General features: G+C 32.4%; 1 protein-coding gene across 1 annotated transcript in view; it reads left to right on the top strand.

The window, feature by feature from the left end:
• Positions 1 to 16,864, top strand: part of LOC111632740 (D-aspartate oxidase-like) — a 25,786-nt gene extending 8,922 nt beyond the window's left edge. The window contains exons 2-10 of the mRNA XM_023377254.1: positions 3,635 to 3,755; positions 6,943 to 7,022; positions 7,102 to 7,167; positions 7,236 to 7,290; positions 10,284 to 10,385; positions 10,448 to 10,506; positions 10,589 to 10,706; positions 10,788 to 10,886; positions 16,626 to 16,864. Coding sequence (XP_023233022.1) covers positions 3,635 to 3,755; positions 6,943 to 7,022; positions 7,102 to 7,167; positions 7,236 to 7,290; positions 10,284 to 10,385; positions 10,448 to 10,506; positions 10,589 to 10,706; positions 10,788 to 10,886; positions 16,626 to 16,736 — 811 coding nt within the window. The 3' untranslated portion in view covers positions 16,737 to 16,864. The remainder of the gene's footprint in view (positions 1 to 3,634; positions 3,756 to 6,942; positions 7,023 to 7,101; positions 7,168 to 7,235; positions 7,291 to 10,283; positions 10,386 to 10,447; positions 10,507 to 10,588; positions 10,707 to 10,787; positions 10,887 to 16,625) is intronic.
• Positions 16,865 to 17,882: the final 1,018 nt, after the last annotated feature.

The following is a 17,882-nucleotide window of genomic DNA, read 5'->3' as shown; positions in this document are numbered from 1 at the left end:
AAGCTGGCAAATGAAGAATTAAAGGTTTACTTTGACAACAATTTATTGAAACATAATATGAACCCGAAATATCTTGGCGTCACTTTGGATAGAACTTTATCTTTTAAAACACATCTGATGAATTTAGCTGCCAAGGTTAATACCAGAAACAACATCCTCCAAAGACTATGTGGAACTACATGGGGTTCTTCGCCGTCCACCTTACGGATCTCTGCTCTTGGCTTGGTTTTCTCTGCAGCAGAATACTGTGCACCGGTATGGATGAACAGTGCTCACATTAAAAAACTGGATGCCCAACTAAATGCTACTCTACGTATCATAACAGGTACTATTAAATCAACTCCTATTCACTGGTTACCTATTTTGAGCCATATCCCTCCATCTGCACTCCGAAGGGACAGCACTTTGCTCAGGGAATATAGGAAAATATTGTCTAATCCACAACTTCCGATCCATCAGGATATTGATGACCTCAACATAAATCGACTTAAATCAAGACACCCTCCTCTTATAAGAGCTAAATCCCTGCATTCCAATAATTTCAACCTCACTGAATCTTGGAAAAGGCTCTGGGCTGATGTCTCTCCGGTGGACAGTCGACAACTTCCTTGTATCACAAAGCGACCACCTGGATTTGAGTTATCCAGAAATCTTTGGAGTGTGTTAAATAGGATTCGGACCAAACATGGGTTGTGCAGGGACAGTCTTTTTAGGTGGGGAAAAGTTGCATCCCCACAGTGTGACTGTGGTGCTGAAAGACAGACTATACATCATATCTTGGAAGTTTGTCCAGTAAGATCTTTTTCGGGACAACCGAGTGACTTCTTGATTATGACTGAAAGTGCTTTAAACTATATTTCTAACTTAGATTTACATTTATGATTTGTGTTCTTACTTTTTCTGCTTTCTGTTCTTGTTAACAATTAGATGTGTAGCCATACGCTAAATAAATAAATAGTACCAGGAGACCGTCAAAATTACAGAACATATACTCCATCTTGGTTTGGCTGAGTTTTAGTCCCTCATTTTCCAGCACGTGTCGCCATTTGTTTAGCCGTCTCTGTAATTCTTCCCTGCCCTCACCAATGAGGACTATGTCATCTGCAAACAGCACACACCAGGGTACGTCCTCTTGTACAGCAGATGTTATCGCATCCATAACTAATAGGAAGAGGTATGGGCTGAGTGCTGACCCCTGATATAAGCCCACTCTTATTTTGAACATGTCCATCAATCCGGCTGCAGTTCTAACTTGCGTGCTGGCCCTATAGTACATATCTTCAATTGTCACAATGTATTGAAGCGGCACACCTTATCTGTAAATAGTATACGACCATCTGTCACTTAAGGCCTGTAGTGAGTCTCTAAGAGCTCAGGTGTTAGGCCACTGCCAAATCCCTGCTAAGCCTGGTTCCTCAGCCAGGTCAGTCCCCTCTATATCCCTGTACTTTCATATTTAGTGCCTTTTTTGTTACATGTTCCTCATTCCTTCTCACCACATGTCCAAACCATGTCAGTCTGTGGCTTTTTATTTTTTCTGATAGATACTACCTTTAAACTTCTACTGATGTAATCATTTCTAATCCTATCCATCCTTGTGACCCCGCACATCCACCTCAGCATTGGTATCTCTGCCACATGCAATCGCTTCTCTTCGGTGGCTGTCATTGGCCACACTTGCACCCATACATAAGCACGGGTCTGATGACAGTTTTATATATTAGCCCTCTTATTTTAAGTGGCATGCGTTTGTCACAAGTTATTCCTGTCACCTGTTTCCACTTTAACCACCCTGCATTGATCCTCCTAGTAACCTCCCTATCAATGTTGCCATCTTTCTGCAGCAGAGATCCCAGATAACGGAATTCAGTACTTTCTGGCAATGATATTTCATTTAGTTTTAACGAACCATTACCAGAGAGACCGTCAAAAATACAAAGCATATGTGCTGATGAGGACCTAAAACTCAGCCAAACCAAGTCTTGGTTTGGCTGAGTTTTAGGTCCTCATCAGTACATGTTGCCATTTGTTTAGCTGTGTCTGTAGTTCTTCCCTACCCTCATCAATGAGGACTATGTCATCTGCAAACAGCACACACCAGGGTACGTCCTCTTGTACAGCAGATGTTACCGCATCCATGACTAATAGGAAGATGTATGGTCTATGTGCTAACTCCTGATATAAGCCCACTCTTACTTCAAACATGTCCGTCAATCCAACTGCAGTTCTAACCTGTGTGCTGGCCCTATAGTACATATCTTCAATTGTCGCAATGTACTGAAGCAACACACCTTTCTTCCTAAGGCACCACCAAAGGACTTCTCTTGGGACTCTGTCATATGCTTTTTCCAAGTCTATGAATACCATATGCAGATTTCTCCTCACAGATCGGTACTTTTCCATCACTTGTCTCACCATGAATGTGGCGTCCATAGTACTCCTCCCAGGCATAAATCCAAACTGGCCTTCAGTGACACTAGTTTCCTCTCTAATTCTCCATTCAATTACCTTTTCAAAAAGTTTCATTGTGTGAGTCAATAGTTTTATACCCCTATAATTATTGGATTCTTGCACATCCCCTTTTTCTTTAAAGATGGGCACTAAACAGCTGCTTCTCCATTCATTGGGTATAGATCCCTCTAACAATACTTTGTTAAACAACTCTGTTAACCAGTCTCTTTCCTCCTCTCCTAGGACTTTCCATACCTCTATTGGTATCTGATGTGGGCCCACTGATTTCCCATTTTTCATTTTATTCAATGCCAGCTTTATCTCCCATTTCTCTATTATGCCTACTAGGCCAATATTTGGCTCTACATTTTCATTGTTAGTCTGTCATTTTCCACATTCATAAGGTCTTTAAAGTATGTTTTCCCCTGGCATTGATTTCTTCATTTTTAGTTAGCACTTTGCCATTTGTGTCCTTTATACACTTGATATAGATCATATCTTTACTCCCTCTGCCTCTCATTTTCGCAAGTCTGTATATGGCTTTTCTACCCACTTTTCCCATGAGTGATCTATACATTTCATCCTGGTCTTGAGCCTTAGCTATGGCAAACGCTGTCTTTACCTTCTTTTTCATCTGCACATAGACCTCTCTTTTCTCTTCCCTTACCTTATTATCTCCTTTCTCATCCTGCCAACTTTTAAAAGCATCTTTCTTCTCTCTTATAGCTTTCTTTAATTCTTCATTCCATCACCATACTTCCTCCTCTATTTTCCTAACTGACTTTGTTTCTCCCAGAAGTTCCTTCACCCAGAAGTATAAAGATAAACTGAACCTAATTTTAGGTTCAGTTTATCTTTATACTTAATCCTATTAAGATCAATCCTTAATTCCATTACTAAAAATCTATGCTGACTAGTCAAGTCTTCTCCTGGTATCACTTTACAGTCCTTAATCCCTTTTAGAGTAGTCCGTCTTGTTAATAGGTAGTCTATTTGTGATTTATGATCCCTGCTCTTTATAAGTTATTAAATGTTCTTCACATTTATCAAAATAAGTGTTGGCCATGACTAAATCTTTTATTACATATAACACTTTTTAGAAGATGGAGTAATCAAATAAATAAAAATAATTTTGAGTGTAAATGAATTTAATTTTTAAATGAAAATCATTTTATTCTTTTAGGCAATGGTGTAAAGATAGTTATGAGCATTTTTTATCAATTTTAAAATCAGAGGATGCTGGAGAAGCTGGAGTACAGTTTGTTTCAGGATTTTATTTGTCAAGTTTGGATGAAATTCATGAAGCAAGTATATATTCTTTTAATGCTATCTAGTCCAAAATAGTTATAGTTAAAAAATAAAAATGCAATAATTTTTTTTATCAAAATATCAGAAAATGAGTAATTCATAATTTTAGCTGTACTATTATAATATAATAAGCAATAACATTTTTAGAGTAAAGCTGAAAAAATTTATAGTTTTAATTCTTAGAAATAATTTTAGATTTTACAACTTCTGCAGTTGTAAAATAAAAGTATTCTATAATTAATAGGTAAACAAAAGTATAGTTACAGAATTTGAATTTGAGAGATTCCAAAAGAAAAAGAAAATCTAGAAAAAATTATTTTATATTAGTAAAATCAACAATGAGCAGAAGGGACAATAATAATAAATCAGCAATATTGCTGATTTATTATGTAATCTGAATCAATTATGTAACAGCAGCACGAGCACATTGCACAATTATAATTATTTTATTTTATTTTATTGATTTTATTTATCATAAAAAATTTGTATAGAATGATTTAGTTATGAAATAATAAAAATATATATTCTATGATTTTATGTAGTATTGTGCAAATAATTACAGCAGGTTAATAATAATAATTCTAAAAGTTATATTAAGCTGGTAAAATTGTATGAAAAACCACATATGTTTAAACTTCAAAATAAAATAAAAGTATTTGGGGTCCAGCTTTCTTAGACTAGGTGATTTTGGCGGTAGGGGCACTTGTTTCACCATGGAGAGTCATCAGGATGGGAAAGGAATCAAAATTTGCATAAGATTGTACTACATGATTTGTAGATGTTCTCTAGTACCATAGTACGTATTCCATCACTTCAAAATGGCTGCTTTATTGGTATGGAATGCATTCAAAATGTGTTTTGGTTTGAAGAAACTAAATCTGCAACACAAATTTAATCAAATTATCTTAACTTCTATTGTAGGAGTCTCCAAGTAGACCTATAATTTATGTTTGGCACCAAAATTCTGTTGGCACTAGTTGTTCTGTTTGCCATGAAAAATTCCTTCATTGCTCATGTGTTTCTGATCCCATCATGAAACTAGAGAGAGAGGATCTTATGTAGTCCTAGGAAATCAATGAAATTATGCATCTCATCTAACTGTCATTTCACAACCAACCATTTGGTGAGTTTCAAAATTTCTATGGTTTTAAGTGCAAATGCTTCATTTGCACTTGAAACCATAGAAATTTTCAATGCTTCAAAAGTTACTGATGCAGATAATGTGACTTGTCAGAAATTATGAGCAGAAATGTTGCTTTTGGATTGAGAAAGATCAGACATTCCTAGACAATATCTTCATGATGAATTGACATTTTCATCTTAGTAAAGTGAACAAAAGTGATTAACAGCTTTGTGCTCTTAGCAAAGATAAAGTCAGCAGTACTGTATTGTGTTCCTGGATATGCTAAAAAAATTTAATCTGAAGTTAAATGATGATGACACAAAAAGACATGCACTCTCAGCAAGATGGCACACAATTTTCAGTCTTATCTTTATCAATTTTTAAACTTCAATTTTAATTTTTGGGGGTAAGGCAGGTTGGAGTGGCAGTTGAAGAGTGGTAACATTAACTCTTTAAGCTCTGAAAACTTTCTCCTACTATGTAGCTAGAGACTAAATTGTTTTTGCCCTCAGGCTACAAGGGGAACTTCTATAGCAAAACCAGTCAAATAACTTTTCCATTTGTTTTGAATGGATAAGGCCAATTTTGTGTTTAAAGAGTTAATCAGTTTTAAAAATTCTTTTTCCCAGTCATAGTAGAGAGGTTGAGGCGCACGTTTTAAACGTGTAAACGTGTACGTGTGACATTCGGCGCCGCTTTCCCGTAAGCCTAAAACTTTGACAATGGTGTTTGGATAGTCGGTGGAATCACGCTCAACATTCCAAACACCATCGTCAAACTTTTAGGCTTACGGGAAAGCGGCGCCGAACGTCACACGTACACGTTTACACGTTTAAAACGTGCGCCTCAACCTCTCTAGTAACTCAAGTCCACTTATCCAGCCATAGAAATCTGGTAACCTATGTCTTTGAGAGACTTATGCTGATAGTCAATATTGATGGTTTTAGACAAAAGAACTACCCTTCATAAGGTTTATCAATCAAATCATGAACATTGTGGCCTAATTCTGTTGGCTGTTAAACCAGTGAGGTTATGATATTGTTCTCTGTCTTGACCAAAAACAAATAAGACAAGCACAAGACTAGAAACAATGCATAAACAGTCTAATTCTTTTCATCAACTGGCTGTGACATTCAGAAGTGAACAATGAATAAGAAGAAGAAATTACAAATTATTGGAATAAATACTGAGAGACAGATACAAATTGATATCTGCCAAAAATTTTAATTATTAAACAGTTTGAACTAATTTGTTAATTTTATATATACAGTATAAACATCTAGAAAAGATTTATACTACTTGAGCTCCAAAATATGTTAATTATTTTTAACTTTTAAAATTGAAAAATTGACTCTAGTTTTATAAACTGAAAAACTGAACATTATATAGATTTTTAAAACTAATTGAATAATTAAGTTATTTTAATTGGGCTGCAATTTTAAAAAATTGTACACCTATAAATTCCCACTGTCATCCACCCATCTTTCCTAAATCTTGAGAACGGAGTTAGATAGATGAAATTCAAGACCAGATATGAAAACCTTAGGGGCAGGAGGTCCCGATTAACTAAACACAAATTTCTGATGCAAACTGGAAGTCATGTTATTTCAATTCAAAACTTTTTCCCTGAAAGCAGTTGATAGATGACCAGCACAACTCTACTGTTAAAGGAAAATTATGATGTACAGGGGCAAGCCACTACTAATTTCAGGTGGTGAGCATATATTTTAAATTAAATAAATGAAAAATAGGATTAAAAATTTCAGCCCAGTATTGTGATGATGTTGCAATAAATAATTGCTCGTTGTTATAATTAAATTTTTAAAACTTATTTTCATCTATCTTAGCCAACCATTCTATAATTTTTTAGGCTAAAACTCAAAAGAATAAGACAGTACTTATATATTCAGTTTAGCAAATTCTATATGTATAAAATGATGTTAATGTATCGTTATGCAGAATGTAATGTAGAAATCATAAATTTGATAATTAATAGTTAATTAAGAAATTATTTAGAAATAAATTGTTTAATATTTATTTAAAATATTAAAATTTTTCAGAATCCTTTATTAAATGAATTTTTACCAGATACAAGAAAAATGTGCATTAAAGAATTGTCTATGTTTCCAGAAAGCTTTAAGTTTGTTACATATGCTCTTTTACATTTAAAGTTATGATAGTATTAATATCATCATTTTAAGTGATATTAATCATTTTAGAAATGGATTATTCTTTACTACAATTATTGCTGATTGTAGAAGATATCTTCCTTGGATGATGAAACAGTAATTGTTTTTAAATTTATAGAATTAACATCTTTTAAAGAAAATTAATTTAAAAATATTTTATTTAGATTTCAAGAGAAAGGAGGCATGGTTGAAAACAAAACTGTAGAAAGTTTTGATCAGGTAAAATTCATACTAGTTTGTACTTTGGTTTTATTATTATTGCATAACAAACTATTGAATACAAAACTATATTTTTAGTAGTATAAACATAAATTGTTCTGAAATGAATAAAATTGTGAGAAAATATAAATGTTAAATTTATAAAAATTCTTCATAAATGTAAAGCAATAAGCAATTAAATCAAAATATAAAAGATACATACTATAAATTATATTAAAATATATTGGCAAAGCTTTTTAAATAAATTTTCAATTAATTAGGAAATGGATTAATAAAAAATTCTCAAAATCACAAATGCAAACCTATATCATCTGTTGTTTGCTTATTAAATAACTTGAATGAAAATCTGAATAAACAAGCAATTGAATAAATGTTCTGATTACTTAAACTGAATCATCAATTTAAGTAATCAGAACATTTGGATACAATGAGAAATAATTTTAATAAATTTCTTTGTAGGTTAGGTTATGACATGACATGTTCACAGAGTGAAAGTTTAAACTTTATTTTTACAGCTAATAATTTCACACTGATATTTTTAAATGTAGTATAATTTTAATTATATTTTTATGTTTTTGGATGCTTTTTAATGATCTCCTTCAAGGAAGAAAAATGCATTCTAAATTAGAACAATGCCATTAGTGTAGAACTTACTAATTCATTTTGAATTAATAATTATTATTAATTCAATTATTAATATTCTTGAAAGTGCAGATTTTGAAGTAGTGCAATTTACTTTTATAGCTAAAAACCCTGTAATTTCAGATTTCAGAAATTTGAATTATATTGTGTAAACATTAAAAAATTTAAACAAAAAAATTTGTATGAATTAAAAAAGAATTAAGTTACTGTATCATAATACTAGAAATGTTTAATTAGAATATATAGGAGATTTGTATATTGCATTGTACCAGTGCATACATATCAATTGCAGCTATCACAATTACCATAAAAATAATTTATTTTTAATCATTATGTGTTGATTTAATGGATAATGTTCATTGACTTATAATTAAGATTAAATAAGAGTCATTAATAACAGTGATAAAAATCTCAATATTTTAAAATTTTCATTTAATACATAAAAAGATAATTATTTAGTGGGCTGATATATTATTAATCAGAATTAAGAATTGTATACACTTTAATCATATGAATTATAGACCAGCTAAAATACAATGACTCAATTTCACACTTATTTATTCAAAGATACATATCCATTTTGTACAAATACATTTTAAAAACATCATGAAAATCTTAGTTTAAGTATACCATGTTATAAAAATGTAAATTATACAAAAAATTTGTTGTGTGTAGATTGCACATAATATTTTTAAGAATCACATTGGAATAAATATTGCATGATAAGAATAACACAGGTTGGCACTTCTACCAATATATACATATATTTTTATGTCCTTTTTATGTAAAGAAGACAATATGCCAAAATGTATTTGTGCAAAATGGATATGAATAAAAAAGTGTGAACTTTTGTGTTTTAGCTGGTCTATGATTCAGATGATTAAAGTGTGTATATTTCTTGATTCTGATTTATATACCTCAACTTACGCTACCATGACTTACACGAACCCGGAGTTACACGATTTTCAAATCTTGTCAATTCGTCTTTTGTTTGAGCACCACGCAAGTCTCGATTACTCACTCCCCACACTATTGTTCAACTTACATGTTCAGACATGTCGCACGGAATCCACACAAAGCTACAATTTATTTTGTGTTATTTATTTCTGTGTTTGTTATATCTATGGAGACTTGAGAGACTCTACTATGTCATACAAACGAAGTAGAACTGATTCTTCTGCATCAAACAAGAAAAGAAAAACTTTATCTTTGGAATGTAAAGTTAACATTATTAAAGACTTTGATACAAAAATGAAAATTTGTGAATTGGCAAAGAAGTTTGATCTACTGGAATTGATGGTCAGAACCATTATAAAAGGTAAAGAAAAAATTTTCGAAGCTGTGAAAAATGCTCAATCTTTAAATTCAAGCGTCATTCGTAAATGTCACGGTATTTTCCCTGAGATGGAAACAATGTTAAAATTATGGTGTGATAATCAAGTAAATGTGAAAAATTGTATAATAATATAATTTGTTATACATATATATTATCTAAGATTTTATTAAACATTTTTTCTAAATTATTGTTTTCTTTAGTCCCGGCCCCAATTAAAAATTATTTGTATGTACAGTAGAGCGTCGATTTTCCGAAAGTCAATCATCCGAAACATCAATCATCTGAAAGAATTCCAGTCGGCAAATTTAAATTTTCGCCAGTGCTGTGGCGCTTCAATTTTTGGCTGTGTCTTGGGCTACTCAAATATTTTATGTTTTTGATACTAAATTAACATCTGAAGTATAATTTATTATTATTTTTATATTTTTCAATATATTTATTTTGTTTGTACAAAATAAAAAAATAATTTTTAACGATACAATAGTCTTTATTAGGCTTAACATCGACAAAAATTCAACGCGAAGTGACACGCAACGGAGAAAATTTCGACATCGGATACATTAAACTATTTTTTCGTACGTAAATCAGTTATCCGAAATATCAGTTATACGAACAACCCCAGTCCCCAATTGATTCGGAAAATCGACGTTCTACTGTATTTATATGTGAAATTATACCCCGACTTACACAGTTATCGCTCGGTCTCACCTATCGTGTAAGTTCAGGGTATTACTGTAAAAAGTTTTCACAAATTTAAGTTACATAAAATAAAATAAGTGCTTTAATAAAATATATCGTACAGTATAATTCAGTTCAAGGCTTTTTATAACAAATTACTATGGTAATGACAATCAAAATTCATTTAAGTGTTCCCAAATATCTCTAAAGCACCAAAAAGGTATAAATTCCACATATAAAATAGAATATTGATTATAAAAATAAAATTACATAGTCTTGTTTTATCTAACTTTTAGTTTCTATTTCATAAGGTATTGAATTAATATTCTGAAATAAGCTTGCAGGTAATTATGATACAGTTGTAAATTGTACTGGTTTGAGAGCCAAAGATTTGACAAAAGATTATAAGTTGGTTCCAATTCGAGGTCAAACTATAAAGGTAATTACTAATTTTTAACTAAAAATTTCTATTTTATATAAAAAATTTTAAAATAATTTCAGGTTAAAGCACCTTGGATTAAACATTTTTTTTATGGTGATGAAGTTTACATTATTCCAGGGTAAATTTTAATATTTAAATTTTATATTAAATCTTTTGTGCTTTTCTTAAATATCAACTTTTATTTTGACAATAATTATCAGAATAGATTATGTTACCCTTGGTGGAATTAAAGAATATGGAAGTTGGAATATGAATATTAATCCATATCACTGTAATTTGATTTGGGAGAAATGTTTAAAATTAGTTCCAAGTTTAAAGGTTAAATTATTTTTTAAACATACTATTTTTCTAATAGTAATGTTAACTTTAATTATTCTGTCAAACAATATTACTTTACAGAAAGCAACCATAGAATGGAATTGGGTAGGACTCAGACCATTTAGACAGCCTGTTCGTGTTGAAAAAGAAATAATTCAATACAAAGATAAGGTTCTTAAGGTAAATTTATTAATCATTTTTAACATAATTTTTGTATTAATCTTTATTAAATTGTGTCGGTTTTGAATTTCTATTTATATATTTATATACTGGAAAACTGCTAGATTCTTTAGTCTATAATAACGCTAATCATTTAAACAATATATAATTTGGCCTAATGGCAAGCAGTTATTCCATCACCTCATCTTAATATAATAATTTGAATTTTGATTAAATTAGATTATATAGAAGTTTCTAGATGAAAAGATTGACTCCAGAGCAAGTTGAATCTCATTCCTAGATGATCTAGTAATGTGACCGTAGGGTCGGTATCTCTTCGATACCATGTCAGGATGACACCACTATATTCTTAGGTCAATACAGAGACCACAAGTTTGCGCGAGTGGTTACATATGAGTTTTGGACCCGGAATGGAGTGAACGGAGAGAAGAACGGAAGAAACTGCACTCAAAGATGTTTTAAACATAAATAACCATTTATTTATATTAAATCTAAGTTAGTTATACATCAGAATTTAAGGTTACAAAGTTAGTATGACGCTAAATATAAGTTACATGAATCATGTTCGGCATTGATTTACAATCGCATTCCGTTATCGAGTTACAATTGCATTCGCTATCAGGTTGTAAGGAGAGAGAGAGAGAATACAATAATGCGCAGGCAGGATAAATACCTTATATTATACTGTTGATCGAGTAATAAAGTCCCAATCCTTGTACTTTCCAGAACAGTTCTCTTTGAAGTTAAATAGGTGGATCATTGATGTTCTAGAGTTCAGTAGACGAGGAGATTAACGAACAGGAACAGTTCTCGAAGTCGATCTCAGCATGAGGTGGACGTGCAACACACACACACACAATCAAATTATAACTTCCACTATCTTAATAATTGTGCCTGCCCTTTTTATATGAAGTGCTCCTTTTGGATCTTTCCCTGATTTCGCCATCTATGACGATCTCCTTGGACCAATGAAGTGACAAGTGACAGAGATTTACTCATCTCAACAAGGAACCCAACTCATGGGAATCGAGGTTTAAACTGATTTTATCAATTTTATTATTCCCTCTTCTCTTTTAATTTATAATAACTCGTTCCATCTTTATAGAATTGCATTTAAAGTTTAATTAAAATTTATAAAAGATTAAAGTTTATAACACAAAATTTCTGATCCTCACAGTAATGTAAGATGACAGCCTAACCACTTTTGATTAGTTCACAAATTATAATTATTTAAATAATTAGTAGTCTTGTTATAGCCAAAAGAATCCAGCAGTTCAGTAGATTTATTAATAATCATACTCTTTTTTTAGAAATACAGTAGAAACTATAATTTGTCATATCCAGGACCAGGGGTGACAAATTATAAAAAAATTCAAGGAATGATAATTAAAACACATTTTGAAATACTTTTGTAGTTTTAATTAACACAATACATAACTTATAACCTATTTTTTACAAAAACTAAGAATGTAACTTAAAAAAATACCGTATGTACTATAAATCTTGCCAAAATGTTTAAAAAATTGTTATTTTGTCTTTATATGTGTGTACAATTACATTTTAAAAAACTGTTATTTTTTAAACTTTTTTTTTTGCATTCCTTTGCAATTGCTAAGTTTTGCACATGCTGCATTGCAATTAAGTTTGGAATTTCTGCCTTACTTTGCTGTTCATACCATTCAATGCATTTTGATAACATTTCCTCAACTTTGCAATTAAAACGTTGCGAATTAGCTGTCATCTTCGTCATCATCATCATTATTGTAATGTCCTTGTTCATTACTCTATTATTTCATTGTCATTCAAAATTTTGTTTTCCAAATCTGACTTATTCCTATTCAGCCAGTCTTTTACATCATCCTGTTCTATTTGAAAAGTGTCATTAAACATTTAAGAAACATCATCCAGCAATTGTTTGTTTTCATCACTGTTTCTTCCATTAAGTGCATCTGATGGCCAAATTTTGTCCCAACTTTGATAGTATTTCATTTGGAACATTATTCCATGCTTCAATGATGATGAAAATTGCATGTTTAATAGTGTATTTTTTCCAAAATTCATTCAAATTCATACCCATATCACAAGAAATGTTAAACAAATACTTTTTAGAGTGACACTTCAAATTTTCAATCACTCTCTGATCCATCCATGCATTTTTTTTTGGAGTAATAATCAACAGACAATAATTTTAGATTAACATTAATGCTAAATACAACAGCTGATGAAAACTGGCTATTACACACTACTACTATTACTAGAAAAGAGTTAGGAGCTTCACTCGTTGGTATAGCCCAGTTTAGAAGAAATTGAAAGAAGTAAAGAATGAAGGAGCGAGAGGGAATGGGAAATAAAGTGAGTTAGGAAAGAAGGAAAGGAGTAACCATAAGGTCCATGGAACCCTTGGGGTGCCTGCATCACATTTATTAAACAGTGAACAAAATTACAATATAGATTATAAAAAAACAAAAATGATACATAAAACAAAAGAATTGCATGACAAGTAGGTATACAATATTGATGGTATGAACACAGAAATAATATAAGCAGTACATAAAATTAATTACAAAACAGAAAATTATTACAATAATTAATGGTGATCATGATATGACAGCTGATTAATGACTCAGCTGGGACCACCAACACAACAATAGTGTAGGATGGGAGTGGTGGTTTAGGAGAAGCAGACAACCCAGATATGTGATGCATTTAGAGATGGGTGTTGCTAGTAGATATTGTTGAGTATTCTGTCAAGTTCAGATACTTAACGAAGTCCTTAAAAGCACTGAAGATCTTTGAGTCCTCAATGAGGGTGTTAGGATTACATGGCCAGTGTTAGTGATTGTCAATGACTGCATCCTGCAGTTTCTGCTGGTGTTAGTCATATTTGGTGCATTAGAAGATCAGATGCAGAGGTTCTTTGTCATCTATATTATTACAGTTGCACAGTCCATTTGTTTTGTTGAGAAATCATCAAAGGTAGGTGTTGAATCCACCGTATGCCGTAAGCACTTGTGTGAGACCATGTGATAAAGTAGATGAGCTTCCTCCTATGCTCAATGCTAAGCAGAAAGGAGTGGGTAAGCTGGGCAGTCTGACTGCTGTCCCACTCCCACTTTACTTTACTTTACTTTATTTAAAGAATAGAAGAGCTGTCTGTCATTTAGCGGCAGACTTTGCTCTATAGAGATGGAAGGAGAAGGTAAGGAAAAAGAGACCGAATGTGAAATAACAGGAGATAGGGGAGTGTGAAGGAAGACATGGAGAAGGGGAGGTGGGGGGAGAAGCGGGGATTGTTAGAGAGTATAAAGTTTAGAAAGGAAGGTAAATTTGCGATCATACAGCGACTTATACCGTATTTGTTTAGAATATAAATAGATATACAGAGCAGGCGCCGTTTTGGCAGCCGATGATAACAATATACATACTGATAGATATGGTACATGTTGATACACTGATGGAACAGATGTAGATATACAAATCAGACGAGTAGAGATGTGCAAAGAGAATCCCGATGGGGGGTCCGGTAAAATGGTATTGGACAAGCCAAACAAACAAACAACTTTAACCATTAACTAGACATAGAATACCCTACAGCTGTTAGACACAATTCCAATAACACAGTCACAGGACGGCTAGAGCCACATGTGGTGGATTAGGGATGAACAACAGACCGAAGAGATTGAGAACACAGTAGAGGGCCCCTGCTAGGGGGGGACGGGTGGGTGACCCGGTAAGTGCTACAGTTGTTCACAAAGTTTTTGAGATGGTTAAAGGCGCCAACATTGCTGCATAGAAAGTCTAAGTTGGGGGGCCAATTTTGCCCATTAGTTAGGCAGAAGCCCATGAGTCCTTGGCGCTCCATATCGTGGTGAGGACAGTCTAGGAGAGTGTGCAGGGCGTCCCCAATAACAGAGTCATTGCAGTCACATTTGTCGTCTTCTCTTTTGCCAAACCGAGCGAGGTAGGCTGGGAAATTCCCATGCCCGGTGAGGCACTGCGTAAGATAATAGGAAGGGGTGATGTGCTTTAGGAGTTGACGACTCCTAACAGATGGCAGAAAATTGAAAGTAAGCCTTCCAGTTGTTGAATCAGTCCAATCCTTCTGCCACTCCTCGATGATCTGATTGTATAATAGTTTGTTAATGTAAGTGATGGGGACCTTCCCAAAGGAGGGGGTAACATGGAGGTTGGCAACCTTCCTGGCAAGGGCATCAGGAATTCCGCTGTGCCCGGGGGCCCAGACGAATTTGATTTTCCTACTTTTGTAGGTTAGTCGCTAGGTAGTAGACATTTGTGCCAGTGGAGGAGCGTTTGGCGGTACCAGCAATGACACTTAACACGTACCTGCTATCCGTAATGAAATAGATGCTTCCTGTATATTTTCGGAGGTTTTTAGTGATTTCTGTCAGAGCTTTAAACATGTCCCACTCCCACTGTCAGCAGGAGGTGATGATGGATTGGAATTCATTGTATACTCAAGATTTAGGAACCAGGAGATAGCTACAGGATTTAGCAAGGGAGGATGCCTTTTTGGCAAGGGAGTTGGCCCTTTCATTGCCATAGACATTTGAGTGGCCTGTAATCCAATGCAGTTGAGCCTCACAGTATGTTGCAGTGTGCTGATAATTTCCAGACTATTTTCAATGATTGGCAGTTTACAGTTGAGATTAGATATTTGAAGGATTGCCGTATGACTGTCACTAAGAATATTAATTCTTTCCTTTGAGCCTAGTAATGTTATTTTTGACATAGTTCAGAGTTAAAAATAGCTAAGGACTCTGCTTGATTGTTAGAGTAGTCTGTGTAGAGTAGTTACAAGAAATCATCACATAGAGTCTCTCAAGTCTCCGTAGATATAAATAACACAAAATAAATTGTAGCTATGCGTCAATTCTGCGTGACACGTCTGAACATGTAAGCTGAACAATAGTGTGGGGGGAGTGAGTAATCAAGAGTTGCGTGGCACTCAAACAAAAGATGAATCGACGAGATTTGAAAATCACATAACTCCAGGTTCGCGTAAGTCGAGGTATTACTGTATAAATAAAAATGTAATGTTCGTTTGTTCCTACTGATTCCTTTGAAATTTTGACACAATGTTGCATTTGAATACGCACATGCTTTTATATAATATACGTGTCAAAATTCCCCCCACTGGGGGGAAGATGGACAGGATTAAGGCTTACCGTGAAGAACTCTGCTTCTATTTATACTATTTTAGATGCGATTTTTTGCGTTTTTGATTGCATTTTAATAGAGTACATCAAGAGAATGTGCACTAAGAAGGGATTTTTCGAAAAATTTCCCCCACGGGGGAAGTGTTATACATTTATACTAGATACATTTTGAGCCACAACAACGTATGGCGGGGTCTGCTAATTTCATGTTATAATGAAATTATAATTATTCTAATGTCAAGGAATATTAAATTGCTTTACAATTTTTTGAAAAAATTTGTCCAAGTTAGCAAGAATTTACTGTATGCAAAGTAATATATTTAAAAGATCAAGTGATGCTAGCTAGCATTACTATTTCTAATCAACTTGTTAATTTTATATCAAAATACAAATGTAAATAATTTCTATTTAGCTAAAATAACTGGAGTTAGAAATATAAAATTTCTTTTTATTGAAAAGGAATATTGATATCTAATTTGATTTTTATTTTAATTATATAATTTTTTAAACAAAAATTCTGTAATTATTATTTAGATAAAAATATTAAATTTTATAATTTTAGATAGTGCATAATTATGGACATGGAGGACATGGTGTTACTCTCTCTTGGGGAACAGCAAAACATGCAACAGAACTTGTTGTGGACTTGACAAAAGAAGGAAGTTGTCAATAACTTGAAATCATTCTTAATGATGTAAATTAATGAAAAAGAAAACAATGTTTTATTTTTATGTTGAGTAATTAAAGAATTATTCAATAGGAGTATAATTTTGAAAAAAGTGAGTACAATAAAGTTTTAATCTTGTGATATAAAATTGTATTAATTTTGTCCTTTAATTGGTTATCTTAAAGAAATCAATTTTCAATGTTTATATTTAAATATAAACAACAAAAGTTTTTGAATAAAATGCCTAACTTATAAATGGATAAAAAATAAGATTAGCATCAAATAATAATTATTATTGTTATTATAATTACCTATTTTAAACATTTATAAAATTCAGGATAAATAATTAAATTCATTATATTATAATTTTAAAGAAAAAATAATTATAAATAAATAAAATAAAGTGAATGTTAAGTGCTCATCTACTTAGAAATCGACAAAATATTAACTAACTTTAGACTCTGACTTTTGATCCTGGATACTATAATTCTTGTTAGATACTTTACATGATTATTTGCCCTGCAATTTTTATATCAAACTTTTTAGTAAGTATATTATCTAAGTATATAGAATTATTTAGCTTCAAATTAATATCCAGTAATTTCTATTTCTTTTTTAACTTCCAGTAAGTTGTAAAGGACTGAAGCATACAAAGAAATGCATACTTTTGTACAATAAAAAGTAGTTGCCATGCTTTTAAAAATTTTAACTTAATAAATATTGAAATGTACAAAAGTAAAACTTTTGTGCCTTTATACACAAGTTAGCATTATTAGTATTAATCAATATATTAAATATATTTTTTATACTTAAAATACATTTTTTGAAACATTGTCATGAGGAAATCCCAAGTATTTTAGGAAAATATAAATTTATAATATTGAAGACAGGTAGACAAAATTGTCGGTACTCTCAATGCAAACCAATTTGACCCACTAGAGGGACCTTCCCAATAACCAAATAAAACTTTTTATGACCCTTTATCTTCACTTGTTCCTTTGTTCGGACTACTATCTGTCGACACGTACGGACGTTCATCCTACTGTTATGTAAAGACTCATTTGTACATTAATTACTTGATTAAACGAAGATACCTTAACCAGTACAATGTGTTTCGTCTGAGTGTCTCTCCGCTGATTCCGGATTCACGAC

Source organism: Centruroides sculpturatus, unplaced genomic scaffold (assembly GCF_000671375.1).
Source record: "Centruroides sculpturatus isolate CEXI.00-Female unplaced genomic scaffold, Cexi_2.0 scaffold239, whole genome shotgun sequence".
In the NCBI taxonomy this organism is placed as follows: Eukaryota; Metazoa; Arthropoda; class Arachnida; order Scorpiones; family Buthidae; genus Centruroides; species Centruroides sculpturatus.
The sequence above is the reverse complement of the archived record's forward strand: the minus strand, read 5'-3'. Positions and strand labels throughout refer to the sequence as shown.